The 20,039-nt window shown below is 35.5% G+C and overlaps 1 protein-coding gene across 1 annotated transcript in view; it reads right to left on the reverse strand.

Annotated features, from left to right (window-relative positions):
- The window catches only part of ADGRV1 (adhesion G protein-coupled receptor V1), a 263,198-nt gene that overhangs the window by 121,858 nt on the left and 121,301 nt on the right, over positions 1 to 20,039 (reverse strand). Inside the window, exon 86 of the mRNA XM_018072867.2 lies at positions 17,784 to 17,884. Coding sequence (XP_017928356.1) covers positions 17,784 to 17,884 — 101 coding nt within the window. The remainder of the gene's footprint in view (positions 1 to 17,783; positions 17,885 to 20,039) is intronic.

Consider the following 20,039-nt stretch of genomic DNA (forward strand, 5'->3'; position numbering starts at 1 on the left):
CACTGGCTGCCGCATGAGAGGAGCCCCGAAGAAAAGATACAAGAACTCCCTGAAACAACATCTCAGCCTTGGCCATATTGATCAACATAACTGGTCTACTCTGGCCTCAAATCAGGAGGCCTGGAGACACACCATCTATAACGCAGCTGTCTCCTTTGAGAACACACACAGGATCACTCTCGAGGAAAAAAGGCAACACAGAAAGAACCGTGCCTTGCAGAATATACCATCTAAGGAGTCTTTCTGCTGTGCCTTTTGCAATTGGATATGTCTGTCACGTATCGGCCTCGTAAGCCACCAGCGTGCCTGTATCAAACGTGGATAGAGCCTTCCCAAATCTTCGTTCGCGAAGCCCAGCCATGAATAACAAATTAAACTTCATAAAACTGAAAAAATGTCAAAAGCAAATTCAACTCATAAATTACGTTTGAGGACTTGCGTTACCTAATAGAGTTTAGGCTTAACCTACATATTTCATTTGTCCCTATTTTTGAAGTAAGGCTTATGTACTTGTGCAGTTGAGATAACGATTCTATTAAATCATAACCATCTGGAACAACAGACAGTGATATTATTTAAGTTAACAATATCATATTTGGTTAAACAAAGATTTAAATTAATAAAATCAGCACATTCAAGTTTTTAAAACTTCTACACAGTTCATAATCAAAAGCAAGAAGGTTAATAAATGAAGAGAAAATATTATATTATTTTATACTTATTTCTGAATAGTAGAAACTAAATGAAAATACTCTTGAAATTGTACAGCTCTTTTTGTGTTTAACTTCACAGCTCCTAAAAAAGAACAGGAAGTTGTATCGCTTCTGTTAAAATCTTACTCATTCCCTCATGTTTTTCCACCAATAAATGTGATAGTCAAGAGGGAAAACATTCTTAGAAGAGAAACACTTGACTGATCCTCTCTCTCCAAGCTCCTATTGTTTACCATTTTCAGATTTCCGACTTTGATTGCTCTTCAGATCTCAAACACCAACCTCCTGCCCCACCACTGCTGCCTGTAGTATCTCAATCTAAAGTACATAACATCCCAATGTTCTCTCATCAGAGCTTATTAGGTATTCAAAGCATGCCTGAACTGTACACACCACATTCATATACAAAATTAATGCAGACCAATGTGACAATTCAAAGGAAAGGTCTTGGTTACCACAAGACAAAGTTGGTTTTGGACCTGAATGGCTTCCTGCTGTAATGTTTCAAGGGAACGGGGAAGACAAGTTTCTCATGTTTACCTCCACAGCAAAGGCATTTGTAACTGAGCATATTAAAAGGAGTCCCACAATAAGAAAGAATGAGCCTATGATGTCCAGTAACAACTGGTGACCGTAACTTGAAGAGTTAACGAGGCCTACTGGTTAAATAAAAAGGAGATGACAGAGTTAATTAGCTCAGTAAAATGCAAGAAGTTTATGTTAAGATTAGTGTGGGGAATACAGGAGTTGCGGGGAGGCATCAGAAGGAGAAAGACATTTTTGAGAAGGCATCAGAAAGTCAAATCACAGCATTCAGCATTCATGTAGAGTGAAGGACTAGACATGAAGAGGTCATGGATGGTAATGATCAGTGAAGCAGGGAAGTCTTAGTTACAGAGACTGCAGAAGGAAGAAGGAAAGAAGAAATAATTTCAGGGTACCAAGGGTGGGAAACAGGAGACGATGGAGAGGTGGCTATAAACGAGCACAGGTGTGATATGAGTCACTGTTAAGCAGCAGCTGATCAAGTCTGAAGAAAGAAAGGAAAACAATGAAAATTCCAGTAACTACTGTGAGAGGAAACATACTGGTCTCCCTGCATATGAAACAAATTTTCATTAACCTGGCAAAGGGATATAATGGGGGTGCCTCTGCATTTTGAATCACAGTAGGACAATTCAAAGGAAAAATGGTCTGTGTCTCATGAATCCGGAAGGCTTACAAGAAGCTAAGTCGCTAGACTAACTATAGCATATGTGATCACAGTCTTAAGAGAAGTAGGAGATGACATTTCTTCAGTATAAATCCATCTTGGAACACAATTGAAATACTTCAAAAACAGCTGGCATTACAAAAATAATCAGTCTCCTGAACATGTGGGATTTCAGGAATAAATTGGTGTGAAAAAAGGAAGGTAGTAGAAAGGCACAACCACCAGGTTCCCATATTTGATAATAATGTTATAGAAAAGATAAAATAAAAATATCTATTTAAATATGCACACATTCTGTAGTCTACAATTTTGTCTACCTAATCTCTGTTTTTTGCTCTCTCTTTTCTCTGTAACTTTTCCTATGTGTGTGTGTGCATATATATACATATCTCCAGATGAACTTATATGTGTACATCTATGTGTATATATAAAGTCAGGTGTTTTTAGTCTGGTACTGTTTAGATACACTTTTAAAATATGGAAAATTTTACATAATTTATACTTTTATACTTTATTTTTCACTGACACTGACACTGATTCCCTGAGGAATGACAGTGCACTGAAGATCCTCAAAACATCCTTAATACATGATCCATCCAATGTCAGTGTACTACAGTTAGAATTCCAGTTCTGAAACGAATTCTGGAACTAGATTCTCACATCTTGAGATACTTATCCCAAAGCAGGCCTGATGAAATAAACGCTTTGAAGAATAACTTACGGTAAGTGGAAAAGTGACAGAAATTGATTATTGATTGTAGATAGAAACACTCTCTTTGGAAACATAAAACTTTGGTCAAATGAAAAATACTTCTTAATTCATAAAACGTACCAAAGGAGGACAAATTTTCCATGTTTTGACAAAAAAAAATGTCAGTAATATCATCCTTACCAATTTAACTCTAGGTATAATAAGGATGGTTATAACTACAAAAAATTAGAACAGAAAACAGTGTTAGATATGAATGATTTTTTTTCAACAGTCTAGGATATTAAAATACCAGTTGTCCAAAATCAAGGGGATAGCAGCAGTGACAACTGTATGTTGACACTTCCTTCTCTATTAACTACACAGTGTAGAAGATGCAGTCACAATTAAATGTAGAAATTCCTGGTTGCCCTGTTTCTCATACTGGGATAGTATCCTGTAACTTGCAAAACTCAGTACTATTTAATGGGACACTCTTATCAAGATAGGAAATTGCCATCTGATATTGAGGTCACAGAACAAATACTGTAACATCACACAATAATTTCAAAGAGGACAATGAAAACTGATAAAGCTTAATTGTTTCCAGTTTGTTCTATCATCTGAAATCTACATAATCTTCACTTTCATCGGGGGTTGAGATCCTACATTCACTGTCCAAATAAAAAAAGCTCCTGAATTCATAGGGAATATAACACTGGAGGGATGGAAAAATACAAGATAAAAATACTTCCCACAGTAATCCTTTAATGAAGGTTTTAAACTAACATGAACCCATTAAATAATGTCACATTTAATGAGTACTTAAATAATATCATTAATAATGGAGTAATTGGACCTCTTTACAAAAAGAAAATCTATTTAGTACTGTCATCATTTCCGGCAATACAAGTTACCAGATAGTGTCTTATTCGTAGTTGTTATTACTTTTTAAACATAAATAAGCCAGAAATAATGAGTGAGAGCAACTTTTTCGGGAACTGCAGGCTAACCATTTAATTTCTATTCTGTAAAAAAAAAACCCTACGCTTGTCTATCTGTGATTATATGAGGTGGTCATGTAAGATTACTATTGTACTTTTCTTGTCTTGGAAATGCCTGCAGCTTGGCCAACTGACTCAAGCAGGATGGTATTGTATGGAATTTCACAGCAATTATCAACACAAAGACAAAATCTACAATTAATTTTTGCCACATCTAATCACTTTCACATATGACTTAAATAGTTTATCATACATAGTTTCATATAGTTCACTATCCATTAATAACATTTAGCATTCATCATCTAGGTCTTTAAACAATGTCATAATTTAGACACTATGATACCACTTAGATAAACAGACCAATGTCAAACCAACCAAAACAAATTTTCCTTTTGTTTTGTTCAGTCAAGGGAAAGGAATTTCTTATCTGTTTTTAAATATATGGACTTCTTTTGAAAGAAATTTAAACCAATGTTTTTGAAAGAACTTCCTAATTTGAAATACTTTTACACTGACATTTTTCAAGAAATTAAATGATGATTTAATAAAAAACTGGACAGCTAAGAAAAACAAATCTATCAAGTCCATTACCCAAACTAGTAACTTTCATTTAGTCTAGTAACTAACCATTTTACTAAATAAGTTTATCATATGTAATTTCAGTTCTGATGTTTTAACACAAAATTAATTAAGATTTAAATTACTGATCCAAGACAGTTAAACTGTTTTTAGATGTCTAATTCAAAAATATACATTTCTTTTTATAAAATTTTAGAAGCTACCTTAATTTTCCCACCCATATTCTTTATATTTATACTAAAAAGAAAAAGGAAATATCTGTTATTGTTGGACAATTTTGTGATTACTGCTCATTTCTGTTTCTATGCTTTAACACTCCAAATGCTAATTAGGTTCTGCTTTGTTTTGATACCAGCAAGATGAAGACAGCACTAAACTGGAGAAACTCGCTCACAAAGGTCAAATTCAGCGTGGCAAATGTAATCTCACTTTAGACAAGAAGGAGTCCTAGACTCCCCCACAAAGCAATTCAAAGCAAAAGTCTAACTTGAATCACCGTAGGAAGGGAGCGTGGGGAGGCTAGGCTTACTAAACTGAAGACAGCCTTTTTGAAGCCCTTACAACAACTGGAACAGTTGCTGAAAAAGTAAAATTTTCCAGACATTCTCATGCAGCTCCACTTCTGTCTAACAGAAATACCTAGAAAACACGGGGCAGGTGGCCTCTACAGACTTCAGCAGCACTTAGCCAGTATAACTTGGCAGTCACGTATGAATCAAATGAGACTGAGTGACTGCAGGGCTGGATTGCTTAATTTTTCTAGATTCTCACAAAACTGCTTGGAGCCTACTTCCCATGTAGCTCAGGAGTACTCCTGTACATGGCTGGATATACCAGAAGTCTTTCCTGGTGTTATTCTTAAGCCTATTAATAACTTCAACACAATGTTATAAAGCATATGATAATTTATTTTCATTTGTTTGCTTTTAAATTCTTTTAAATAAACAAGAGGAGTACTTTTCCTGTACCACAGTGTGCTGCGTTTCTTCACTTTTCTACATAAGATAAAGATCCTAATAGGCTTAAAAAAGCTTGATATAAATGAGTTACCTAAACATAAAATATATCTTCATTTCACATGAAATGGGACCTCACTGGCAGGAATTAACCTGACACTAAACATCTTGATCTTGATCCATATTCTAAATCAAAGTTAAGTGTGAGACAAACAAGTGCTCAAATCAATAGATGCCATGTGATAGAGAAAACAGATTAGGAAATTAAATAGAGGTGGAGATTAGGCTTCTAAATGATTCTGTGAGAGATATGCAGTAGCCTTGCCTTTGGTCAAACCTGCTCTGCAAGAAGAACCTCTAGCACAACATTTCAGCATTTCAGTCTTCAGGAGCAAACGGTGACAGTGTGTGTCTCAGATACATATATCCCCGCAGAGTTAATCTGGCATCTTATTACAGTGTGAGAGAAAGTCTAGTTTGGTTGTTTCTCTTGAATTGCTTGAACAAGTTTAGAAAATAATATTAAAAACTTAATGTATCTGTTTTATATTCTAGAAAACTCTTAAATTAAAAGCATATACCTCTGAAACCAAAGTGATGAACATATCACCCAGAACAATAAAATAAAATATACAAAAAATACCTTTACTGGAACCATTGAAACCAACCAAATAAATGTGTTTTCTAAAATTCAGCAGGCAACAATATGATCTGCAGAGCTAAACAATCAGAATTACCTTAATTCATATCTCCAAGTGTTATCACTAAATGTAGCATTTTGAAAAATAAATACTACTTGGGATTCTGTAGACTATTTAGAGTATTCAGACCATTGCTTAATTATGATCCATTGCAATTGGAAGCTTCTGATTTATAATTTGGGACAATCTGAGTTATATCAATAACACTCTCCAAATCCCATTTTGAATTTCAAATCCATCCAGAAACACCAGAATTGCAAGAAACAAGGCATTTTCTAGCATATACTTGTTTGATCAGAATGAAATCTAAACTACACAGCTCTCTCTATACTCTCTCATTTGAGTGGGGAGTGTTGAACAAGGAGTTGGACTACATGATCTCTATAGATCTTCTCATCCTAATTATTCTCTTATTCTGTTCTGTGACTTGTCTATTAATGACCAGTTAATTTCTACCCTGATGCACACCTACTCAACAGCTGAATTTGGGTCAAAGTCATTCTCTGTTCATAATTCTCCTCAAGTCACCACAAATGCAACTAAGCACTAGACCAAAAAACTACATGACAGGAGGAACTTTCATGGACAGATTTGTTTTTAAAATGAACACGAGCAAAAGCACAGAAAGAGAAATGACCCAGTGATAAAAAACCCACGGAGTTACAACTTTCATAATTTTACACAGAAGTGTGAAAACATGAATAACAAATAAAAGCAAGGCCAAAACTTAGGAGAATCTTATCACACAGAGGTACAAGCTTCCCATTGTCAAAGTGAATTTAGAGTCACTACACTGATGACCTATAGCAACACAAGAATATCTGTCAAAGCGAAAAAAACCCCTAAACACCCACTTCCAAACCTCTAAAATAAACAAATACCAGGTTCTCTCCTTAGGCCTAGAGAGAAAGAAACCTCAGTACCTTGAGGAAAGGACAGTCAACTGTGAATACAGAGGGCACGCTTTTTCTGTTTTTCAAATGATAAAATGTAGATCTAGAGAACTTTTACTTATTCTGAATAGACTTCCAGACTTGCAAAACAAAAGAGAATTAGTTTTTGAAATCCTGATCATCAGAGATTGTAGCAACTGCTATTAGTCTGATGGGTCACAACAAAGAGAGGGCAATCATAATATTGAACTGACTACACAGTTGGACTGAGGCTAAAAGCAAACTATAAGAAAAATACTTGAGTCTCTGGATTTCCATCTGATGTGCAGGGAACTCTTGCTAGGATAGGGAAAGGAAAGGAAACCTAGTCTGAGATGAGTAATAAATGTTTCTAATTTATCAGTGACACTTGACTTTCCTGAACAGTAATGTCTGTCAGAGGATACTACTACAATAGGCTTTGTAAATCTTAGTTAGAAAGGACTGGTCTTATTAAAAATTATGTTCAAAAAGGTGACCCAGCAAACAACTTATCTATCTTAAGAAAATTAGTGAGTAAAGCTCATCATTTACTGACCATTTAAAGTATATTAGTTGGCACTTATCAATCAAAAACATATTCTTAACCTCACTAATTTCTTTCTTTCCTTTGAAGAAAATAATGTACAATGCTAAATTGAAAGTCTTGACAAGTGGGCATGAAAGTATAATAGAAAGCAGAATGATGAGCCTGAGTTAACATCCCAACATTATTTTTCTTCAGACTAGAAATGCTGAAAATTAAATCATAAGGACTCTACCCATCTATTTTACTTTACAGAACTTCAGTACCATTTAAAAATTTTGCTTCTCTCCCCTAAATAAATGTAGTAAATTCATCTGATGTTCTGAAAGCATAATGTTGGATCTTGGTTGAAAGTTAGCTACAAAAGCTACAAATCCGCCAATTCTTTACCTGTATTGCAGCTCAAAATTAGGATGGTACCAAAAGAAGTCTTACAAAGCATTTATTTTCTATAGTTTCGTGTTCTCTCAGTGTTTGACTACAGTTGTTGTGATATATCAGATTTGCTAAACAGTGGACCCACCTAGGATTATTTAGCATGCAAGATCATTCAGTGCATGTTAGGACAGCATCACTACAACTTCTTGTGGGCAATTAAAGATTAAATTATGCAGGAATATGAAATAACACAGATATCAACACTTAGATTTTCATCACTGATGGCAAGTGATGACCTCCAAAGTTGGAACCATCTGCTATGTATATATCTCAATCGACAACCCTCAATAACTTTAAGTACTCTGAAAGTGTAATGTGATACAATGTTCAGTAGAAAGTTCATGCAGGAAAGAAGTCTGCTGGACCTAAAGACAAAGTGAATTCTTTATATTAAAAATTCCTCAAGTGTGTTCTTTTCTTCAAATATCTGTTTATGTTTAGCACATTTAAGCCTCACAAATAGTGCAACTCTTCACAAACTAATGAAACTGCAAGTGAGGAACCCATACACAACTATCAGCTGAGTGGGCAATGAACTACTGAAAAATAAATGCTCACATTAATTTGATTTTGCTTTAAAAAAAAGTTTCCAGTTTTTTAAAACTACATTAACTACTTAGGTAGTAATTTTGAAAAGGGAAAAACTATTGTGTTATACAGAGCTAAATCTTAGTAGACTCCTGTAGAATATTGGAACATTTTGAAGATAATATGTCAATAATTTAAGATTAGAAAAATAAAGTGCTTCTTTTTTTCCTTGATAAATAGACTTATGGACTGGAATCTGACATTTATCAGGCTCACTAATAAAACTTGTGCATCTCAGCATTTCAGACAGAGAAAGCTTTTGAAGATGCTTTTTCCTGGGGTGACACTTGGTAAGGACGTTTGCCATTGAGGAAGCCAGAGGAGAGGGTGATACATGTCTCTGGGGCGATAGCTCATACTGGAAAAGTGATAGGCTGAGTTTCCTCCTCCAAAAGTGATCAGTCTCAATATAAAGATAAAAAATTAAACGTGAAAGACCTAAAGCTTTAGAAAGTCCTGTGAAAGCTATCACAGCTCTGTATGCGTGGATGAGAGTCACACACTGCAGCAGGATGTTAGAACCAAACACTGTGAACAGCTACCTTCAGAGAAGTCTCTTATCATATTTTATTTACTTTACAATGCATTCTGGACCTCTAAATTAGACTGAGCTTAGTTAAAGTTTATCATAAATCTGAAGGAAAATCTTCCAGACAAGAAGAGAGTGAGGGTTTGGTTGGACACTCCCAGTGACTACTCCCAGCCAAAGCCAGCCAAGCTCAGACACAGATTCAGTCCATGGTTATTACTGGATTTCTAAGGAGTGACTTCTTATTTGAACATGTGATAAAATGACCAGTTTTCCATTCATTCTGCTAAAGAGACAGCAGAATAGCCTCACATTTGCTTCCTATGTCAGGACTGATCTGTTAGTACAATTAAGAGCAAGTTCACCTTCGATTTTATTCTTTTGCAGTATTGAGCATACAGGCACAGAACAAAGACAGATTACAGTCTAAATGCTAGAATGTCATTGATAAACTCTTTTACAACTAATAAAAAACACAACCAAGAATATATTAGAGAGAAGCATTTCACATAGTGTAACCTTTTGATCACTAATGTAAACAATTTTATAACACACAAGGTGGCTGAAGTAGTGAACTCCATCCAACTTCCTTATCTGCTTCTATTCCATTCCTTTTCCAGTGAAACTACATTTATGTGAGGCTTTAAGAAAGTGGTCTGATGTTAAAAAAACATATTTTAACAATAGATAGCATTTACTATCAAATATATCCTGAAAGCTTTTGTTCTTCAAAGGTGGGAAGCTGAGATGCCCAAACTAATTATTATCTTAAAGTGATTAGTTGCCATCATGTCTGATCTCACCTAAAAGGTAGTAATGAGCTGCAAAGTATTAAAGCCATATATTTATCTGCATAAAGTAGAAAGCAAGGTACATGTTTATACAAAATACAGAGAACAAGGACATCACTTTAACCTGTCTCACATCACGGTTAGGACTTGGAATATCACAATGAGACAATGATGTGGTAATGATTCAGATGAGGGTTTAGGAACACATTAACCATCTATCAACCCACAACTCTGCTACAAGGCAAGAGGCTGCAAGGATCTGTGAAAACTGAAGAACACAATTAAATGTGAGGACAGATTTTATTACAGAGCTCTGTCTTTTATCTCCCATGGAGACCTTTGAAAAACTATCGTGTAATGTCTCCGTTGTCTCTACATACACTGCTGTATCTTGATCAAATATTATACTCAAGCATAACTTGCAATATTTTAAAAACACTTCAACAGTAACAAATAGCAGTAACTATGAGCCAATTTTAAGTGTGAATTTACATAGAACAGACAGCTCTCTAGCTATACTTTTCAGTTATGTATTTATCTGTCTCACTTATTTTGTGCTAAATCATGCACACCTATGAAAGAGATGGGGGAAGACAAAAAAACCATGTATAAATTAGGTTTATAGGACTGATGTATCTTCATGGGATATATTTATACTATAGGTCTACTTGATCTCTCTCTTCCCAACTTTGTTCATTGTGGGAACACATTTAAAAAAAATAAAAGGTCACCTATCATGAAGCAAGGCTTCAGCTATTTTTTAGAAACTTTTTTTGTTTTGGTCTCAGAAATATAAAGTATTTCCTAACTTACTTTCAAGACTGAGTTTTCCTTATTTTGAACCTCGATGCTGTAGAGCACAAGCACACTAAAAGCCCGCGTAAAGAGGCTCTGCTTAACCTTGTATAACACTGTGAAAACATTCACATGGCCCCTGTTTGCCACCCGCTTCTACACAGCAGTGAAAGACCTGTGCTTGGACTGGTTTGAATACATAGCTCTCTATCACACCACAGACTACAGAATTGTCTCTCCAAAACTATTGCAGGGCATAACAAAATGCCGTAAGTCTTTGGACACAGCAAGGACTGGGGATAAATACTGGGGCAGGGCTAACAGTTTTCAGCAGAATATCTATCCTTTTGGAGGAGCAGACATTTTGTATCCCTGGGTAAGTGATGAGATGGTTAGGTGTTCATTTGATTGACTTCTGTTTGTTTACTCACAGACAGCCAATCTTGAGACTTTGAACTCCTGTGCTTTCCAAGCTACTTCTGTCAGTTGACCCACAATTATTGACTAAGGGAAGATTCCTATCCCATTTCAGCTGTGAAGTAAAACAATGTAGTTAATTATCTCCTGTATGCTTACTCCCCTCTCTTGTCCCTGAGACACACATAAAATTCTATTATCCTCAGTATCTTCCAGTCATGGAAGTAAATTTCCAATGATGAACATCCCTTTTGTTTAGTTGGTTTCTATTCTTCCATCTATCTTATTCTAAAAAGAGCTTCTTTGTTCTTTCATTTTCTTGGAATAGAAATATGGAAATATAACATATCCTATGATAAACCATCATGGTTTTCTAAGCCTTTTTCCCACGGCTGAATATGGTTTATTTATTTTTTTTTTTTTTGCATGTGAACACATAATTTATATGCTCCTGGTTTCTCTCTCTGGCTAATATACAACCCAAACTCTTCATTAATTATTTAACTGATTGTTCACTGACATTCCCAGCATTTACGGTTTTCATGGTCATTTTTCAGAATCTAGTCAGATCTGCATTTCTGTTAGTGTCTTTGTTTCAAATAATATTTTATAAGTACTCACATGATCTACCTGCAACAATAAAAAAAAATCAAAAAGAAAAGTCTACCTTGTGTTGAAACCTATTTGTTTAATTCTTATAAATCTCCATAATGTCATTTTCAAAAGGGAACCAACAGGGAAAAATGACCATGTGAACAAAATCAGATCCGCCAGCATATAAAATTCTAATACAGCCTGCTGATTAAACTACCAAAAATTATACAAGTGTTAACCAAAATCATTACTAAGATGGTATTTATGAAAATCTTATTCAGTTATTTTCAAAAGCAATTAGCACCCCAATACACTTTAAACTACATTTGCTATATTAATCTGGCAAGGTCAGGCTCTGGTTTCATGTATACAAATAATTAATCCAATTAAGTCTGGAAAAGGCCTTGTTAATCTACTGTGTATGGAACATTAGCTGCCTGGAAGACATGAAGAAGTAGGTCATGAGAAAACTGTCAAAAACAGAAACAAAAAGACCCTTTTAAAACATTTTTTCACATGGAAGCAAGCCAAGTGACAGTGGTAGAGTAAGAACAGAAGCTAAACATTCAATGGTTAGTACAATTTTAATTAGCTAAAAAGGAAAACTATTGACGTGTTACTCTTCATGAACACCTATGGATTTCTTCCTTCGAGAGATAAGCTAAATTAAGAATGTTTTGGAAACTTCAGATTAACACTGCACAGCTGTTGCTAGGGCAGTGCAGTGTTGAATTTATGGGTAACAGCAACTGCTGCAGTCCTCTCCAGCAAGGCAGGGTTTAGAAAAGCTTCAGCAGGGAAACGAGCAATAGGAGATTTGGTAATTAGGAGCAGGAATAGATAGCTACTTTTTCATTAAAGCAGAATGGCACACATGAGAGGACAGAACAAAGGCAAACAAAGAAAGGCAGCAGAAAATGGGAGAAACAGTTGAAAAATGACAATGAAGCATGAAACAGAGAGAAAGCAGCAGTATAATCTGCTTCACAGTAAGTTACCAAAACCTGGGAATGTTTCTGTCTCTTACTCTCCATGTGTGGTCCCCAACTGCTTGTGATGTTGGGAAAAAACAGAGTATAGTGAAAAAAGAGCTGGAAGGCATTAGCTGATAAAAATCTCATATTCTTATACTTTAAAGTGATAAACAGAACATTTGACTGTTTGCAATGAGACAGGAGGTGTGAGATAATGTAGCAGCATTCTAAACATATGCTATAGCATTGCTCATATATCTGAGTTTTGGCAAACACTAGGAGATAATCTATAAAAATACTAACAACCTGTGCATTAACACTACATGGTGGCTCAACATCAGAAAAGTGAACAAGGGCGGTAAAGTAACATTATCTCTATGAATAGCAGAAGTAAAAATATATGGGTACTGCCATAGTTAGAGATTATCTGTGAGAGACCAAAGTCCTGTGCTAGCTGATGGAAATGAATAACAAAAATAGTTAAATTGAATATTTCAGGTTTATTTCTTTCACTCAGTCACCTGGCCATGATTCCTAAAGCACTTCCTGCCCTCTCTTCATGGGACAGAGTTATTTCAGTCCATTCTACTTCTCCACACTCACTAGGCTGAGACAAGGTCTTAGAGCATCTCCACTGTGTTTTACTTTTGCCTGAGCTTTAGCTCTGAGTATCCACAGATGGCATCATGTTCATATCAAATCTCTCAGAGTTGCGGCAACTTGGCACCTAATGGAACTGCACAGGCAAAATGACTCCCTCTGCTGTAGAAAAGGGAACCATTCTGCAATAAGGTGTTCCTTTGAGTAGCCTACTCTTCCCACTTTCTCACACAAAATCCAGGTGATCAGAGTAATGACCAGCTGTTGTTTCATGGTAACAGTCCTTCCTCACGATTTTATAGTGTTTAATACACATTCTTAAGGTCAGGATTTCTTGACTTTTGGATTCTGGAGGACCTCATACATCTTATCTAACACATGAGGACACCTAATATACATATTTAAAATGTGTGCATATATAAGATCAATACAGCTTCTAAATTCACTGAAATCTTGATATAAATTACAATTTCTTCTACTACAAATCTCTGATTAGCTCCAGCTTTGACTGTCTCATTCTTAGATATTGCGGACTCGCAAATAGTAACAGAGATGAGCCTTCAGAGCCTCACTGGTCATAAAATTGTACTGCTTTGCTATAAAAGCATTCAATTTAGATTATCCACTCTAAAATTTTCTTTTATGTAAATCCAATTCCCAAATAGTTGTATTTATGACTAGACTGAAACTGCTTGTGAAAGGAGCTGCATGAACTTCACACCGTGCTCTGACTTGGTGGCAATTATTGAAATCAGCTAATAAATTACTAAATAATTCAGTTTGAAACCTAATAACTCAGTCACTGGGAGAAAAGGTTTAGGTCCTAATTCTCACAATAGTAACAAAGAAAATAGGCGAGACTTCAAGAGTTATTACATGTTGTATTATACTGGAACAAGTTTTCATCAGGACTAGGGAACATACATCACATCCCCTGGAAAGGCATGCTTAAAGCAACTAACATTTATTTACTGTGATCATACAGATGCTATGTAAGGAACTGGTGAAAGCAGCTTACCCACATGAACATTCTTATTGACACGACTTTCCCTTCTGACATCCCCAAAAAGTGTCTGAGCTAGCTGTAAGTTTCAATATTCCTCCAACAGAAGTAGCAATCTTTTCCACTTTCCACTCCTGATAATATCTGTAGAATCTCTCCTTCCACAGATGAGAAATTTAGACATTATTATCCCAAAGATAGGAACATTGACATCAAGAGTGGAAGAAGACTACCTACTACGCATAATTCTTCTTGTTGAAACATTTCCCGTCAAAAAGTAACAGATGAAACACATTATCATGGAGTTGAATTTCTAGAGTGGGCACCAATTCTAGATCACCTGGGTCCAGTTCTTTTCTGTTTCCTCTGTGTCCTCTCAAACCTCATGGGTAAGGGCTGATGGTATCACATTTAGCATTATTTGCTGCTGTCAGGTTACAGCAAGGAAATCAAGATCAAGAAAATCTCAGGCCTAGTTTTCCTCAAAGACAATTAAATAAATTTTCTCACCCTCAGAAAGTGAGTTCTAACTTTACAGTATTGCATAAAAATATTTATTGTTTCCTATTCCATAAAAGTTTCATATTTCATATGGACCTAGAGTTTAGTGAAGCTCTATACCAGGCTTCTTCAGAAACAGTACTTTAATCAGTACTTCCTACCAGCTGGCTGAAAGGCCCAGGCTGATCTAAGGGAGCACTGAATTAACACGAAGGCTACTCTCTACTGCCACGAGAGAGGCAGGCACTCAGTCACTCACTGGCATGAGCTGCACTGTGGTGGATGGTACAGAGAATCACTCTACACAGCTCGTTCTGGAACACACTTTGCAAGCTCCCCCTACCCCGGTATATTTCAGTTTATTAGGGGCTTTGATTATGTATGAGGGAAAGTGAGAATTTCCATATTTTGTAAGAGAAGAATTAAGATTAAAAACAGTACAGCAGAAGCAACATTTCACTGTTAATGCAGAGCTTTCATTTTTATACAATGGCAGAAGCTAGAGGCTCTATGATCATTCATTCATTCATTCATATCCTGCTCCTTCACCACATCTTGGAGATTTCATTATATCTTTAAAATTTACCTTCTGGTAGAATTGAGGAAGTCCAAACAACAACTCTACCAAGGCTGCAGTTTATAATTTTTAAATAAATGTTTAACAGTTTTTTAAAACTAGCATTGTTTGCACTATTGTTTTTTGAAAAACATAACTGATATGTATGTTTGTATTTCTGCTCAGGTTGAATAAAGTTTCAAATATTTAAACAGAGTAAGTATAATTCTTCATCATACATTTCTATCAAATTAAATGGTAGGATCAACCTGGCTCACCATCTTGGTAGTCACTGCAGATATTACAGTGCTGGATGATGATACCAGGAGATACTGTAGGTTGAGGACTGGATAGATTAGAAAACATAAATTTTTTGTTTGACAAAAATAGGACAGTTCCCCATATGCCTTTTTCTTCTATTTGACCATTAGACTTTGATTTTGCATTACTGGCCAGAAGAATGGCAGGCCATTTGTACACAGCCATTGATGTACGCAGATTGGGAATGTTCAAATATTCCAGAGAAGTATCTACTGCATACACACAAAGCAGCTCAGCAGTGCGCTTGTGAAAAATCTAGAGATGGAGAACTGAGAATGGAGAACTGAGCACGCATTCATTCATTTGAAATACTCAGTATGTACTGTAGAAATGGCCCCTGAAATTTAATGCGGACAAGATGCATCAAGCTGAGTATACACGAACAAGCTGTGTATAAAGTGCTTATTCATGCATTCTGTCTGGGAACTCCCAGGCAAAGCACAGCAGCCATAACAATGGTTCCTATTAAGATTGTAATCTAGGTTTACAGTTCTTTGAAAAGAATTTTATTCATTACTATGACTGTATTGAGACACTGTGAAGTACGTTCTCATTATACTTTAATTTTTCCAATACACAAATCTTCACCTAAATTTACTCCAACACTGAAAATCTTAGCCCAGCAATTTTTTTCCTCTGTGCATTTAGGGTATTGTTGCATGAACTTATACTGGAAAGGAATGAAAACGTTTTACAAATATCTAGCCTTTTACCTCTTTCCAAAGAGGTACTGTTTCACCAAACATTTGGTGAAAAACTCATTCTTGAATGCTTTACAAATGCTCCATTAACTCTGGAAGCTCTAGACACATCAAGAATGCAATGAAGGCTGAATGCTGTGAATCATTATTCCCCACCACTGACAGAGAAATTAATTATTGAGAGCAACCACAAAGCAGGCACAGCCTTGGAACAGCAAGTTTCTGAGCAACGTGCTGAAAAGGTTTGACTGCCATCTATTGGTACGAGCAACTAGTGCACCGATGGCAATTTAAAAAAAAAAAACAAAACAAAACAAAAAAAACAAACTACAAACCTGGTAAACATCCAGTGCAGATATTAGAGGAAAACTAATTTTCTAATTATCTAATTAACTAATAAACATAATTTCAGGTATGTATAAAGCAGTACTAACATGAAAAGCTCCTCAGTTTTAATTTTTTTCTGTTAAAAATATAACTACACACAGAAACACCAGCTTCCTTTGTTCTCTACAGTGGTTTGAGATCTAATAATTACAAATTCAGTGTCTGCTACTGCCTGAAAATTATTAAATAAAAATGGAAAATACTAACGTTTTCCTTTAATTTAAACTATGAATTATTGAGAGCTGATTTTCACATAGTAAGTTCTCAGTTAAAACTGTCTTAAATAGCTCCTCTGAGTCATTACTTAACAAAACCACAAAACTTTAAATTACATTGTAAATTTCTAATTATATGTATAATGTCCCAATGCTTGTATGTGGGTATAGCTGTACACACCTCATCTATATAGGGTTGTCTGTTAAATTTAGGCTTCCTAATCAGGCTAGTTCACAATAGGCAGAACATATGCCAACATATCACAACACAAGTAACTGTATAAAGATTTTCCTTCAGCTGTTCAGACCAGCTAGCACAGTAGTTCAGTTTACCCCTGTCAAACATATCCAGTCTCTTCTCACTCTGCCTTAAAGCTGCTTTCTTTTCTTTGACAGCTGCTGCCAAGCTGTCTTTACTTCCTCTCCAAGCCAGCTCACTAGCTAAACAGCTACCCTGCTAAAATACTCCTTCAAAAGGTTTGTTCTAAATTTGTAAAATTATTCCATGGCAAAAGGAAAAGAGATCAGGAGAGCCACGGATTTCAGGGGTTTAAGATGAATAACAAAATGACTCAGAACCATTTTAAATAGTATCTCTGTAATTAAACTAATTTATTACACTTGCACACCATGGGGAATTGTTCTCAAGAATTATCTTGTACAGATTAGAATTTCATATAAAAGTTCAAATGCAGTGTATTTAAACCAAAAACAACTCATAGACAGAAAAGCCTGTGGGCCCAAACTGAAGTTTACTTTCTCACTTTCAAAATCTTTCAGCAGCTAGAACTGAGCACAGTATTCCACACACAGGACTGTTTTCCCACATTGCTCTATCATAAATCATTTTTTATTATATATTCTCAGACAATGTATAACTGCAACTGAATTCCCAGCACAGGATAAGAATATTGGATTAATTTTGAGTATCATATGTTGAAACTTTACATTTTCCAAAAACATTTACACTGCAGGAGGTCTGTTCACACATGGCTATGAAAATGAGGAAAAGGAAAGTAAGTATATACTTAACATTTTGAGACTTCAGCCTTTTTTCTTACCTGAGTACCCAAACAAGCAACCATCATATGAGTGAGAAGTTTAGCTGCAAACATGGCACACCTGGTGCAGAAGAGGTGGGAGATGATAGCCAAAGTGAAACCTACACAGAAACGACAATTAAAAAAGAAAAACGGAAAATTTGAAGCTTAGGCTCATAAACTATGCTATAAATCCAGAAGATATTTCTTGAAGGTGCAGATCATCTAAACAAACCAACCAACCAAACCTTTAAGAGAGAGTAAGTTCACTTTGGTTCCCCCTGGAATCACTCATGAATTTATTAGTCAAGTACTAACATTTATTTAACTTTTCCACAGCCTTGGGACCTAAGTGAATTGCATAATGTAAACAAGCAATTTTTGTAAATTTTTGTGTGCATGTGTAATTTCTGCATGATATGGATGATTGTCATAATAGTTAAATATAAAGTAAAGGTAATTCTTCAGTGTTCATATTACTGAATCCAAAAAGATGCTTTTAGAAAAAAATAAATAAAAAATTGTCTCCAATTGTGTATCACTGCTTTAGGAGATAGCTGTAACCTTCCAAATGCCAGTCTCCCACCACATCTGTGTTGAGCACAGATATCCGTTATAGCAGAAGTCGGAAAGAATGATACCACTTTTCATTTCACTAATTAATTGTGAACATGAACTGAACAAAAATGGGAAAGACCCCTTACCTACCAATAAGTAGTTCCTGGAAGAAAGCTGGGAAAGCTGGGAAAGCTAAGTCATCAAGGAAAACACTGCTAAATCTCATGTAGAGTTAATTGTGCACTTCCACACACTAGGCAGGGCATGAGTTTGGATAATTAAGGGAAATCTTTTATCCTCTCTTCAGACTGACTGTTTGCTCAGCTACAAGTATTTCTAAGATATGAATGAAATAAATCATTGCCAAAAGTATTATTTCTAAATTTTTCAAGAATTAGTTATATTTATACTTCTATCTACATATTGTTTCTTTTTTCTATTTTTTTTATATTCTTCATACCTAGGTGGGGATGTTAAGAGAAATGAATAATATCCTTACAGATCTAAAAACTAAAGCAATTTTTTGCATATTAGATTTCTGTAAATCTAGTAACCTTTATCTTCACGTAAGGAAACACTTTCAATCAGCTAAAGAAGCTGAAAAACACTGCAAGGCATTTGCCTCATATTTAAGGTAAACCCTTAATTAAGCTATTTTAAGATTTAAAACACATTCTTATGACACATGACTACAGCAAATGACTAGTTCTGAACAAGGACCTGTAGGTCTTTATTGATTCCAATTCAGTAAAAACTTTTTTTCCTGTAAGTCAGTAATTCTATTTTAAAATCTGCTTATTTTTATCAGTTAAAAACTTCTTTCATTATTGTTAAACATAAACATCAACTTGTGTGAACCAGGTGAAAAACAGTTTTCTTCTCTTTCTTTGTCTTCTTTTTTATGACCAAGGTTTTAAAACAATTCAGGAGTCTAGATTTAATCTGTAAGGGCAGTTTGCTGAGCAGGGATAAATAGGGGATTTAGCTACTTGTATTACTTTTATTACTCATATAGTGATGATATAGTTTAGAGGTCATAAACCCCACAAATAGCAGACCCAGAACCCCATTTAAGTACCTTAAAGTTAGGTTAATCAAGTCCCTTTAGCATGTTTTCTTAGCGAGCCCATTACTCCTAGTGTCTACCAACACAAGAGGTCATTTAAAAACCTAAGTAATTCTATGGTTCTAATAAAAATGTACTTTCATCTGGGATTGCCTGCAACGTAATACTGAACTTGCTTCAATGTAAGAGGCATAAATTCCATCTTCTTCAGAAGCAAAGTGGAGGCTAGAACTTAGGTCTCCTGCTTCCTGTCTGACATGCTGGGACTTCTGAAAATGCTGTTGAGGTTGCTAATAAGGAAAGTCATGATCCTCATAGGTGAAACTCTCAGGCTTCTCCCAAGATGTTAGGTAGTTGTTAGGCAGCAGAGTGTAATGGAATCTATCACCCCAGGTTATCACTTCTGAGTCAAAGAGAATGGACAAAGGGGATGACTGCTGCTAGAGGTACAGGTGAATTTAGGATTTTTAAGTTTTCTTCCCCCAAATGAATGACATATTTCTCCTTTATATGGTTCAATAAAACATCACAAGGAAACATATTCCTTTGCTGACTTTTTTTTCCAGCGGCAAAATTTGCCACTGTGCAAATACCAGACAAGATGGCACCTTAAATACCATGAAGTTAACATTCCTTCAGTATTCCACCAAATA

Source organism: Manacus vitellinus, unplaced genomic scaffold (genome assembly GCF_001715985.3).
Source record: "Manacus vitellinus isolate BGI_N305 unplaced genomic scaffold, ASM171598v3 scaffold_23_pilon, whole genome shotgun sequence".
Lineage (NCBI taxonomy): Eukaryota > Metazoa > Chordata > Aves > Passeriformes > Pipridae > Manacus > Manacus vitellinus.